This window comes from Hypomesus nipponensis, chromosome 1, assembly GCF_054491055.1.
Source record: "Hypomesus nipponensis isolate SF chromosome 1, ASM5449105v1, whole genome shotgun sequence".
Taxonomy (NCBI): domain Eukaryota; kingdom Metazoa; phylum Chordata; class Actinopteri; order Osmeriformes; family Osmeridae; genus Hypomesus; species Hypomesus nipponensis.
This window is the reverse complement of record NC_140361.1, coordinates 10001452-10014446: the sequence shown is the minus strand read 5'-3', so window position 1 is coordinate 10014446 and position 12995 is coordinate 10001452. Positions and strand designations below refer to the sequence as shown.

General features: G+C 40.1%; 2 protein-coding genes across 4 annotated transcripts; one reads left to right on the top strand and one right to left on the bottom strand.

The window, feature by feature from the left end:
- Nucleotides 1-1569: 1569 nt before the first annotated feature.
- Nucleotides 1570-8939, bottom strand: foxo4 (forkhead box O4). Its single transcript, XM_084685940.1, has 3 exons — nucleotides 6728-8939; nucleotides 5093-6586; nucleotides 1570-4899 (listed from the first exon to the last, which is right to left on the bottom strand). Exons 1-2 carry the CDS (start codon nucleotides 7157-7159, stop codon nucleotides 5123-5125), a joined length of 1896 nt encoding a protein of 631 aa, XP_084542066.1. The 5' UTR covers nucleotides 7160-8939; the 3' UTR covers nucleotides 1570-4899; nucleotides 5093-5122.
- A 413-nt stretch (nucleotides 8940-9352) lies between these two features.
- On the top strand, nucleotides 9353-12788 carry LOC146302478 (sorting nexin-12). 3 transcript variants are annotated; one of them, XM_084686191.1, is made up of 5 exons: nucleotides 9353-9781; nucleotides 10263-10358; nucleotides 10473-10597; nucleotides 10827-11397; nucleotides 12030-12788. In XM_084686191.1, exons 1-4 carry the CDS (start codon nucleotides 9617-9619, stop codon nucleotides 10927-10929), a joined length of 489 nt encoding a protein of 162 aa, XP_084542317.1. In that variant the 5' UTR covers nucleotides 9353-9616; the 3' UTR covers nucleotides 10930-11397; nucleotides 12030-12788. The 3 variants fall into 3 exon arrangements, with proteins under 3 accessions (XP_084542317.1, XP_084542321.1, XP_084542249.1); XM_084686195.1 differs by having other exon boundaries at nucleotides 9356-9781; nucleotides 10827-10917; nucleotides 12033-12788; XM_084686123.1 differs by having other exon boundaries at nucleotides 9371-9781; nucleotides 10827-10917.
- Nucleotides 12789-12995: the final 207 nt, after the last annotated feature.

Sequence of the window (12995 nt, the reverse complement as noted above, 5' to 3'; positions counted from 1 at the left end):
TCATCATTAAGTAAGAACTTGACAGGCTGTCTGGACTTTTTCCTTAGATTTTTGTTGCACAAAAATAATCAAAACAGATACATTGCATTATTTGCATACACATCTATATGAGGCAAAAATGTATTCCACAATTTTCTTTGTCATGCCTGAGTTCACTGAACCATAATCCAACCACATAACATAAAACCCCACCACGCAACCGTGTAACGTGTGCAAACACCATGATCATTTAAGCATAGTTAGATATTCATTTTGATATACTAGGTCAATTGAACAACGACCTTTCGAGACTTTAATTCAACAAGTGTGCCCTCCAGTGGCAAACAGTTAATATTGTGTTTCCTAAAAAATAAATAATAGCCCGCAAAGCAGTGCACAAGATCAAAGAAAGCACAACCTTCTTGTAATAGTGCATGAAAATATTAAGAAGATTCCCTATTCAAGAGGAATACTTGCACGTGACCTTTATTAGGCTTTGAATCTCACCTGTAGGTGTCTAAATGAAATGCTTTAAGTGTCTGTATAGCGTCTTTATAATAATGGCTTGTTAATACTGCTAATTTCACTGCTAATTGGCATGGTCAATGGGTAAAGTCACTAAAATGGCACCACAGTCGTTTTTGCAGGAGGGAGGGGGGATGCCCTGACTAAACCATCCATACAACCCTCCACCCGCCCTTCCTCCCCATCACCATTCAATAAGTTGCTCAGACAACTAAATGTAAACTTAATATCAACTTAATATCAACTCAATATTCAATATTGGGGTTTGTGAACTAACCCTGAAGATGATGTTTAAACAGGCCTTTTATGAACGGTCTTCATACGTATCAGCCAGGCTAGCAGTGTGACGGTAATGTGCTCTTACCCCAAACAACAAGAAGCTGGGCTCCTTAAGCTCTCCACATAGATACTACCACACTACCTAGTAGGGGTGGGGGAAAAATCAATTCACATATGAATCTTGATTCAGTCTTCTAGCGATTCACACATTTAAAAGGGATTTTCTAGTTTTTTTTTTCTATAAAAAAAATTATGTAAGCATATATTGAATCGAAATTTTATAAAAAATTGTGAATCGACTTGTAACCGAATCGTGACCATAAGAATCGAATTGTGAGGTACCAAAAGATTCCCACTCCTAGTAACCAGCTAAACCATGAAGGTAACAGTCAACTGAACAGGACAATTTTCGCTTTTTGATCTCTAGAGCCGTGCATACTAAGTAATCTAGATAGATAACTTTAGTGATGTCCAGAGGAAAATTCCAATTAGGGTTATGTAAATAGGCCTATTGTGTTCTGAAAGCTTATACAACTAAGAAACATTAGAAAGTCATAAAATAATGACTGGACAAAGTTAGTTTAACAGATTAGGTTTATTTTGACTGTCCTGAGCTGCGTTCACTGTAATCTCTGGCTGACTTTACAATATGTAAAGTAAGATTAGGGAATCAATTTAATAAGATAATTTTTCAAAAATGTATCAACACATATTGGCTATGAAACCTTAATCCCAACCCCCCCCCCCCCCCCCCAACAAGAAAAAAAAACTGTCCACATACTAAAATACTGTATTAAGTGGGCCATTTTTATTTTAAAATAAGAAACATAACTAACTGCTACTTGTAATTATAAGAAAATGAGTAGTACAGAAAAAGAAGAAAGAAATATAAAGACAGTTATGATTACATAGATTGGGGGAAACAATGTTAACAATTCCATACCATTTTTAGTGGGGTGTGGTGATTCCTGTAGAGAGTTCAAGGCATGGCCCTACAAATACTGTTTCTGGGTGGTGGAAGGGTGGGGGGGGGGGGGTCCTCCATAACCTGTACTCTTCAAATCACGCACCACTCTGATTTAATCAGACAAGTCACACAGCCACTTCAATCCAACTGATTATAAGAGTCAGAGAACGAAAAAGAATGGAGAACATCTACAAAAGAGCTGTAGCAAAATAGAAAATCAAAATCTCTGCAAAAGCACAGAAAACTGTGGATCTGGTTTACAAAAGTGGGAAGAATGAAGAAAAAAGATTTCATACCTTATGAGAATACCTGAAAACGACTTGGTATTCCACAATTGGTAATACAAACCTATTCTTTAAGTGACAATGTTTGGGGATAATAACATATAAAAGAAAATGAGAAGTGTTTATCATACACAACTACCATTGTAACCATTCAAGATATCCTTATACTGCTGTACACAAATTATTCAAGGCCCTGAAAGCTGTTCATACATCAGTTGCATTATGGCCCTCTTAAGGTATGTTGGTTATGACATTAAGCACCATTTTTTTTTGAGAACAGAGTGCTTTATACAAATTCAACTCATGTTTTTCATTTAAAGTAAAAATATGAGTTAAGATGTCAGACTGTGGGGATGCAATTCTAAATAAAAGTCTGGTAAACACAAACAACACTTTCAATGATAAAAAAAACCCTCTGTAATAAACAAATAATTAAATATAACCTTCAGCCTAACACAAACACATTATGATCAAAAAACTACATGAAAATGACATCTGCATCTTGCTACCAAGTTACATGCTATAGTGTTCAATATTGGCAGTTTAACAACCTTAGACAATACTACTGTTATGATATACATGACTACTGAGCTCTTGTTTACTGTTGTGTGAAACAAAATTTGAATACCTGTTAATTATAACTCACTCATGTGACTCCAATCCAAGCTAAGTCTATGTCACATCATCAGCAAATCAACAGAAAACTAGGGGCTGTTGGTTTCCAGTCTTGTGTTTCACCAGAGAAATGAACTAAAATAAATATTGCTTTTCTCATGATTATCTGATTACTCCAATAAGGAGGTTGCTATTATCTTTCCATTGATATTCTTTTTAATGACCCTGAGAATGAATCAATTTCACATCTTGACTGAGATGAGAATTTGTCTTTACTGCTTGGCAGACAGAGGGATAAATGTTCTCTGTCGTGTAAGTTCCAAGCACAGGTTATTTTCACTTGGGTGTTTCACTTGGGTTTGACTTGACCATTGTACAACAGTCAAGTCAAAAGAACCAAATGGCAAATCAATTTGGATTACATTTTTGTTATGCTGGTCAAGTATACATGTACTTTGCCTCACCTGCATTTGTTTCATCTCCAATGTGTTAAGACAGGCTCTTACGCTTATCTACACTGAAATAATTTTGTCCCAAGCACTCCCCATCTGCCATGCAATTCTTAGTGTTCCTTTGGTTATGTATAAAATCTACATGCATCTCGTCTTTTACAAAAATAAAAGAATATATAGAAAATGACCGTTAAAGATTATCTAAAATTGTTCTTTCCAATGTAAAAAAAAAAAAAAGATTTCTGATTAGTAATATATTTATATCTGTTAACATTTCACTTATAGCCTCCCTCTAAATTGTATATTAAAACTATAGTCAAATATATTCATTTCTTAACGTCTCACACATTGTATTAATTTCATAAAACGACTGTTAGTATTGTATAACAAAGTGTAATCTATGAGACAATCTTCTCACATGAAGCCCCTATATCCCTATATTATGGGGATACAAGATACAAAAAAAAAACATTAAAAAGCAAAACCCTTCAAGAAGTGATCTTTACAATGTCCTTCAAGATTTTGTCTAGTTCTCCTGATTGATTTTGCATAGCATGTTATGTGTGTTGACACAGCCATGTATACAGCCGATTCTGATGAAATGATTTAACCTTAATTGGACTCCCTCTCCTTTCACGGCTCTGAGTGAGGGAGCTGCATCTGTAGGAATATTATTTCCAACCTGTCTGCTTTCAGAGACATACAAAAGCTCTGCAAAGACATCAGATGGCCCATCTGGCAGCGGAGGTATCCTGCTTACTTTCTCATAACACCTTGCCAAAAATGATTTGTTGGCAAATACAATTCCATTTGAATGCCCATCTGGAAATATTCCAAAATCACATTTCTTCATTATGTTAGTGTAAATGCACATCGGGAGATAAACAATCAACCAAAGTGACCTCTACTCTGCTCACGAGCACACACTGAGCATAAGTACTGAATGCCAAACTGTAAATGCATATCATACAATCACCCCGTACTGTTGAATCCATAAATTCTCCTCTAAGTAATAACTCGCAGTATGCATATCTTAAATGAGAAGAAAAAACATGCATTTCGTACCAACAAACTAACCATACGCACAGATGGATCAACTTGCGTAAACAAAATTTGAATCACCATGCATTCTTAAATCAAGCCGTTGATGAACTTGAGAAACACCATCTGCCTACGTCCATGTCACGGTGGGATGCTTAAGGGGGGTAGCCCAGCTGCATTGTACAGTCTCTTGGAACTGCACAGTGGAGTGTAAGTACAAAAATGTTCTACATAAACACCCACACAGCAGTCTTTAAAAAAAGTATGTTATGTTCAAATCTACAATTGTTTACCAACTACATTTAAACAGAAAACTGGCCTTTTCTCCAGATCCATCTTCCAGACATCCTTGATGAGAGGGGTACCATATATCAATTCTAAAGCTATTTTGGTGTTATAATAGTTGTAATATTAACTCCAGATATATTGGAGTTGTTAATTGTGCTTTTTCACTCCAACACATCTATCTGTCATACATTTCTGACAAAAAATAATAATTCAGTCAAAAAGAGAAAAATGTGCTAAAGTGTTACTGAGATCAAGTTTGGGTGCATAGAGTGTTCCCTCCCTGGCCCTCCACACATATTGGCACATGACATGGATGAGGTCTGGTTTTGTCTTTAAATCCAAAGGAGATTCAAAAGTACAACTTAAATTTAAAAATAGCTTTGGATCATTAGCCAATCAGGATGAGAGGAGGAAAAATTTACTGGGGTTTGTTTTTTGCTGTGGACGAAGCCGAGTTTGGAATCCTCTCCTGCAATGGAAATGGTCAGAAACTGTTATTTTAAGGTATTCTCATTGACTAATACACACAAATGAGAACATGCACAATATTTCACAAAAAAGCACATTATTGGGACAGATTATAGGGTCTATAACAAATGTAAAGGTGTTTGTAAAGGACAAGGGAACTATGTAGAGTGTTGAATACAAATGAATCATTTTACCTGGCTAACACAACGTGGTTCACTGGGGAGTTAGCTAGGCACCCAGTTATGGGCAGAGCTCTGTGTGGTTGCCGGGCCATTGTAGCCCTGTCCGCCTGGCACTATGGGGTCAAAGTTGAAGTCGATGCTTTCTCCATCCATGAGGTCGCTGTTGATGATGTAGTCCACGTCACAGTCCAGGTTTTCTGTGAACATATCAATGTCCAAGTCTGTGGGCAGGCGATCCTGGCTGGACAGGAAGTAAGGAGTCCCAAACTGACTCAATCCCTGCAGACCCCCACCAGAGTTGGCTGAGATGCCCCCTCCGTGGTGAGGCCCCACTCCTGGCACCTGTGTGTGCTGGGCTTTGAGGGCAGAGAGCTGTGAAGATTCATGGGTCATGCCAGACAGGATCATGCCCAGGCCCAGCTGAGAGTGATGGTGATGCTGCTGGTGATGGTGCTGGGACTGCAGCTGAGACTGCAGACCCATGGATGCCACCGTGTTTGGCTCAAGTCCCTTATTCAACAACAACTGGTTCTGCTTGGGCCGACCTCCTACCATGCCTCCCCCCAAACCCATCAGTCCCACCCCACCAGGATTAGGCATCAGCGGGTCTACCTGAGTCATCATGACATCACTAGGAGGTGGAGAATCAGACGTGAGCAGCGCCTCAAGGCTGGAGGGTACATGAGTGCCATAGTGACCAGTCCCACGGGAGCCAGGACTGGGTATTGGATTGAAAAGAGAGTTACCAAAATTTGAGGGCTTAGAGTTATTGCTCCCACACTGTGAGATGGAGGATTGCACCCCAGGCTGGGTGGGGGCCTGGGGGAGGTTGGCTGGCTGCATCTGGCGGAAGGAGGGGAAATTGGAGCCCCGAGGCAGCAGAGTAGCAGCAGAGGGAAGTGGGGTGGGGGGGGCTGGTGGGGCTGTGCTGGGACTAGCACCTCCTTGCTGTGCGGTCATCAGTGTAAGTCCATCTATCAAGTCCAGCTCCTCCATGAGGGTTTCTGTGAGGGTGGGGGGCAGACTGCCTGTGGTGTAGCTCCCTAGAAGGCCCTCCTCTGGCAGGTCATCTTCATCCTCTTGTCCGGGGGCGATTGGCGACAAACGGCCACTCAGAGTGCTGGCATTAGAGCTGGTTCTCGGACGGAAGCTGGTCCACATGTCAGAGTCGTCAAGGCTGCCACGGGATGATGGGCTGCCCCATTTAGGGAACTGCTGGGAGGAGCTGGGACTATCGGCGCCCCCAGACCCTGTGCCTCCATCCCCCTGCAAGGCCCCACTGTGCCCCCCAAGCCCTGCTGCCACTGCCTGCTTCTTGGTCTGCTTGGCCCTCATTCGACTCTTTAGCAGTTTGCTGCTGTTGTCCATGGAGGCAGCTCGGCGGCGGGGAGCTTTTCCAGTCTTACCCCCCTCTGGGTTGAGCATCCACCAAGAGCTTTTGCCTGTGGACTCATTATGCACCCTCAAAAACTTGTTGTGGAGTGATAAATTGTGCCGAATTGAATTCTAAATTGATAGACGGGATCAATAGGAAAGAGAGAAAAATGTACAAATGTATTTAGTTTAAATAGCAAGGTGGTAACATTGAATAACGTGTGCAAACGGTGCAAATATGTAAAGATTTTAAGAATTATTTGGTTATTTTACCTTCCATCCTGCAGAGCTGTTACTGTCTCCTTTATCTTTGAAGTAAGGCACAGTTTTCACCATCCAATCATAGATCTGCGCCAAGGTAAGGCGCTTTTCAGGGGAGTTCTCAATTGCCTGACTGATCAGATCAGCATAAGACTGATTCCCCCATGCATTCCGACGTGATGATCCCTTTCTAGGTGTCGCCCCACCCGCTCCAGCTAAGACTCCTCCCTCAGACACTGTGACTTTCTCAGGCTCGGATGTGATTTGCTGAGGCTCCTGCTTATCTTCGTCAGCAGGCGGGGTTCCAGCAGCCGATTCAGTACCGTCTGCCCCCTCCGATTTGACAGCTGAGATGTCGGGTCTCGGAAGCGGCCATGTGCACGACCTAGGTCTGCTCTGCGGCTCAAAATCTGGGTCAATCGGGGGTACTGATGATTCTTCCATTGTGATGTTTAGGTCAATGATTTTCTCCTTGAAAAGCAGTTGTATTTCCGAAGTGGCAATAATAAATAAAGTACCACAAAGGTACGACTGGAAAATCTGGTTATGCGGTAGATAGTAAAATTAAATTAAAATTAAGACCAAAAAGTGTCTAAAGTGAGGTGACCAGGGCACGTGCTTCAGCACAGGCCTGGTTGAGCAAGTGGGCCAATTTCATAACAAATTAAGACTTGGATTGCAACTTCACTTTGGTCTAATTTTGTTTCTAAATATAGATTTTTTCAATACATACTGATTTTTTTGTGTGCTAAATAACACAGTCTGAAGTCTACTATTGGGGGAGAAGATGGACTCAATAATCTGGATACACCAATAGCTTCAGTTAATCCTGAGATTGGAGATTAGGGGACCCAAATAATCTCCTTAATAGTAACTATCATAAACCTTCCGATTTACATAGAGCAAGTACATAGAGAGCCAGAATGTGGGTTCCTTTGTTTAAAAAAGAACAAAGGGAGCAGAACATGCATGCACATCTAAACATCAGGATTGAAAATTGCTATGAATGACTAACCAATCTGATGCTCCACTGACGACTATAATAATGGCAAAGCGTTTCTGAGGAGCGCTATTATAAGTTAATAACATAACACGTTATTGTTTAACTTTGTCACGTTTCAAATGAAAGAGAAATATCTGGTAATTGGGATCATAAAAAGCCATTAAATGCTAGATATAAATGGTGGTTATTCAGCAATGATTATCAAATAAATGGCTGGATAAACGTTTCAGACCATTGTTCAAAAGTTCTCTCAAACCAACTAGACATCTCAACAAAGTTTAGATAAAAACCAAAGAAATTTGGATAACTACAGTGGGTCGCTTTTACAAAAGAGCGATTTACATGGCTTCAGTCTACACTTGTAAACAACGTGCAGTCTCGCTTCTGCGCAAGAAGACCTCCCGCTTCTTAAAATAATCGAGTAAACACTAACGTTACCTAATTCATTCGAATTAAAACATCTACGTTAAAACACCTGAGCAATAGAATAACGAATTAAGATTTCACATGTACAATTATTAAATGATTATCGACGCGATGGTTTAGGAACTGCTCAAATGTGTCGAAACAGTAGCCTAACAACAGGCTTTTAGACCCCTGTGTTTGACTTTACTATTTAGTCAACAAACATGGCAAGAGTTAACACTTCTGTAACGGTTTGATCATGCGGATATATTATAAAAGCAGAAGAGAAATAATAGATGAGAAAGTCTGTTTTACTGATTCAGGTTTGTACGCTCCTCCACATTGTGGGCAAGCGCGTGTCACCATCTGCCATGTTTCTCGACACGCCGCAGCGGCAGCACACGATGCTCGCACTTTCCAAATGTAGCTGATTTGTACCAGTTCTCCTTGTTCAGTAAAAACTATATATAAAGCAAAAGGCGTAGTCCACAAAATCTTTAAATCCACTCGCAAACACCTCAGGAACTCCCCGACGTAGTTGTGAAATAGCGTGATAGCCGAGCTGGCTAACTCCAGTTATTTCGGAGTTTAAAATCCTTTAAAAAGTCGTAAAAACGGTTACAATCCCCTCTTTCCAACATCCGATAGATTAAATAATATGTTTTATCTGAGTTATAGATAATGTAAATGTCCAAATATTAATTAACAGTAGATCTTTTTGTTTTGTTTTGCTTTGTTTTGACTCAAGGCGAAGACTCCCTTCTGACGTCTGTTTACCACTGCCAGACGACACACTCTGCGCTTGCGTATGGAGGAATGCTGGGAATTGAAGTCAGACATGATGTGATAAGTGCAACACAAGGTTTTAATACTGTACAGCTCAAACAAACAATTTACGTACTCAGGCAAGATTTACAGTGCTTAGGTGATAATCTGCATTATGATTATGTAATAGTGTCCTAAGTGTACAAAGCTACACATTTCCGTTCCCTTGCTGGTGGAAGTCCAATGCAATTAATGAGTCTTTTTGCCTGTCGGAGAAAAAGAAAGTGGATGTCACAAATGACAGACTGGACATTCTGTGGTAGATAAGACTCGTCTAATAAACTAGATTAATGACACCTGTAATTCTATTTGTATAAAGCATATAACTTTTTCATCATCCACCATAGGACATTTTCCACATGTCAGTTTAACCCTAAATCTAAAAGATATTGTACTGCGATACTAACACTCAAATATTAAATACTTTGTTCATTTTAAGTATCAATAAGATCAAGTAATCATAACTACACACACAACTTTATTCTAATGTTTTGTTTCAAGTAGGCCAATCTAACTGGACAATGCACACTTGTTTTGCCACAATGAAAGAAGTACGCTCTGTTTCTTCGAGTGGGTGGGATCTTAATATACTCTGCTTCGATTGGCTGAAGAAGGAGGACGCTTCCCGAGTGCAATCGTTTAGAGATTAGCGTCAACTGAAACCGAAAATGTCCGACCCTACGGTAGCAGATACTCGCCGATTAAACTCCAAACCTCAGGATCTTACAGATGCTTATGGTCCCCCGAGCAATTTTCTCGAAATTGATGTTTATGACCCACAAACTGTCGGGGTTGGCCGGAACCGATTCACAACATACCAAGTGCGAATGAGGGTGAGTGTTAGCGTGATGGAATAGCACTACGAGTGTGACAAGGCCTTGCAACTGGAACTGGGGTTGGGAGGTCCGTGGTTGGGAGGGGTTTTTAGGTAAAGTCTAGACAGTCCTCACTCGTTTCCGCATAGCTTTTCTCACTTTTGTCTACTGAATAAATGGTACCGTATGCTATGTTATTGTCATAGAGGTGCTTTGGTAGGCAACGAAATCTATAGGTCTGCTAATGTGAGATAGCAGGCAACCCACTACAATTCTAGAAGGTTGGGTGTATGTCTTCCAATATGATGTATTCGAATTCATCCCTTTTTCAGCAATGTGTCTTATTTGCATTATTGCTTGAAAATACAAAAATATTTATCACAACTACTAGAGATGATGTGGTCACCACATGAATCACAAAGCTAAATTGTGTCCTACGCCCATGTCTGCATCATCATTTTATTGAGTTTATGCTAACTCGATTTTTTTTACCCCACAGACAAACCTACCGATCTTTAAATTGAAGGATTCATGTGTACGGAGAAGATACAGCGATTTTGAGTGGCTGAAAAATGAGCTGGAACGAGATAGTAAGGTAGGTGATCATGCAAAATCATGATGATAAAAAAAGTCTAGCAGTGTTGGCCTCAATTATGACATGCAATGAAGGCATATTGTTACAGAGCCTCGAGTTTTGTGCTATCTATAGATTGTTGTACCCCCTCTGCCTGGGAAAGCTCTGAAGAGACAGTTGCCCTTCCGAGGAGACGAGGGTATCTTTGAAGAGGGTTTCATTGAGGAGCGGAGAATAGGCCTGGAGCAGTTTATCAACAGGTTTGTACAGTTACCGTGTGTTCTGTGGTTCGCAAATGAGCATAAACTAAGTGAGGAGCTGGGAAATGTCTTAGGATTTCTTTCCCAAACTTCTCACCATCTAAAAGCACTTCACCTCAAGTCTTGCTTCAACACCATTGGGTTGATGATACTCTGCTTACATCATACTCAGATGACACATGCTTGCTAATGATACATGCTATTCCTGCATCTCATAATTTCTCACCAGAATCGCAGGCCATCCCCTGGCCCAGAATGAACGCTGTCTCCACATGTTCCTGCAGGATGAGTCCATTGACCGGAACTACATTCCTGGAAAAGTACGCCAGTAGGAGGGTTGGGTGGGACGCTGGTTTGGTGGGAGATTCTAAAGTGTCAGAAAGGCAGTGGCTTCTATAAACCTATTTTAATACATTCTCTGCAAACAGAAAGCATTTATTTTTACACTAAATAATTTAAATATTCATAATGTATACAAACATGGTTAACATCAGTTTCAAAATGTTATACATTTTACTCAGAACCATGTGGAAAAAATTATTATGCATAACATCAAATGCACATAATGCTCTTTTCTCAACAAATGTGTGTGTGTGTTGTGTGTTTGGTGTCTCGTGTATTGGAATGTTATATGCAAGATATACAAGTACAACATGTAGCAGGGGGCAGGGCAGACCATCCGCTTAAATTATTTAATATGATTTAGCAGTGGAAAGGAGATGTGTAGAATCTGTTCTTTATCACAGGTTTTTTTTTGTCTTACAATGTCACCCCCCCCCTTTTTTTTAGGTGTGAATAAAGTAAGTTTTGTTATGCTTATTATTCAATTTAATACCATAGTTATATATTTTGACATGCAAATGCATGGTTCATTGTATAGTGAACAAATATTGTATACAGGCGGGACAGGGGTTAACAATGTTGTGTTCAATTATATTGTCTCCAGAGATGTATCAGCTTTACTTCATTGCTGTTCAGCTAGGATGTCAATGAACACCTTGTAGTGATACTTAACAGCATTTCACTTCACTTCATTGTTCTTCTGGTATGTGTGGCATGCATGGGTGATCATCACTGCGTATTAGTTAAAGTTATCCTTGTGCTATTTTTTTAATCTCTTGTCCACAACTGGTCACAAAGGCAAACTAGAGGACTGGGACCCATGAGTCATTATGATATTCAGACGGCATGCATTATGCTGATGCGGTTATACTATACCAGTATAGTTAAAATACCTCTGTGCATCAACACTGTGATGGTTTGTTACTCATCAGCCCATCTGAAATTGTGTAAGAAATGTAAATGTTGGTTTATTGCAGTGTAGGTACCTCAGTTTAAATATATTGAGTAAATTTGAAGCAAAAATTGAAGTATGCACATGTCAATGTTGGGCTGTGAATTACATGTGTTACATTTGTTTTTGTTTTTAAAGCAGTGCCAGTGATGAAAGTGATGAGGTGCATGCAGCCCAGCCTCCAACCCAGCCCTGGCTGTTTGACTAAATTACAAAAACCTGTGGTGCAGGTGACCATCTTCTCCTTCAATGCCTGCATATGTCTGAACTCTGTAAATACTGTGTAAATATATACATATCTTGTTCTTATCTATCAACCAAGAAATTGCCGCAATATATTCATCGAGTGTAGAGCTTAGGTCAGTAGCCTGGAATGTGAATACATTGTCAATCAAGGGGGATTTTTGCATGCAGACTTTAACTGAAACCTGTGCTCACTGTACATGTCATAGTGTCTTTTTTTACACTGACATACAAACCTCGTGTTGCTACTCTTCAACTCTTTCTAAAATGTGTTGAAACTGCTCTCTATCGACACTTGCTACAATAGACAAAGTTTGCTTCTACACAAACGAGTTGTCTTAAGTTTCTCAGAAGGTATGTGGTGGTCCTCAGGTGCATCCATTGACTCTTCTTCAGCCATGCATTTCACCAGAAAGCACCAAAGACAGTCGTTTCTCTGCTGCCCCGTGATTGTGACGTCTTCCTGACCCCCTGCCTAGTCTATGACTGATTAAGCGACACTATTTTGGTTGGGGGGTGGGGGGGGTTCTACAATATTTTCACGTGTATTTGATCACTTTTCAAATACATATCTGCTGCTGAAAATTCACCATTTTTATACATTGATTGATAAAGTAATGTTCAGTTTATTAAATCATTGTGGATCCAAGGGAACTGGTTGTCTCCTCATCATTGCTCTACACTAATTATTCACAAGGACACAGGTTTTATTTTATGAAGCAGTTCGGCAGATTTGAAAATTTAAAAGCCTATGAAAAATAAATTGTCACTACACAATAAAAGAAAAACAAGTAATACATGTGGACACCCTTTTCCTCAGGGTAGTACCCAACATTCCAATGACGTCGGTGCCCACCTCCC

Excerpts from the sequence above, each read along its gene's own strand:
- foxo4 (XM_084685940.1), bottom strand. The coding sequence starts at position 7,159 with ATGGAAGAATCATCAGTACCCCCGATTGACCCAGATTTTGAGCCGCAG. Across the intron at positions 6,587-6,727 it reads ACAGCTCTGCAGGATGGAAG|AATTCAATTCGGCACAATTT; the intron begins GTAAAATAACCA and ends CTATCAATTTAG.
- LOC146302478 (XM_084686191.1), top strand. The coding sequence starts at position 9,617 with ATGTCCGACCCTACGGTAGCAGATACTCGCCGATTAAACTCCAAACCT. Across the intron at positions 9,782-10,262 it reads CATACCAAGTGCGAATGAGG|ACAAACCTACCGATCTTTAA; the intron begins GTGAGTGTTAGC and ends TTTACCCCACAG. Across the intron at positions 10,359-10,472 it reads AGCTGGAACGAGATAGTAAG|ATTGTTGTACCCCCTCTGCC; the intron begins GTAGGTGATCAT and ends TGCTATCTATAG.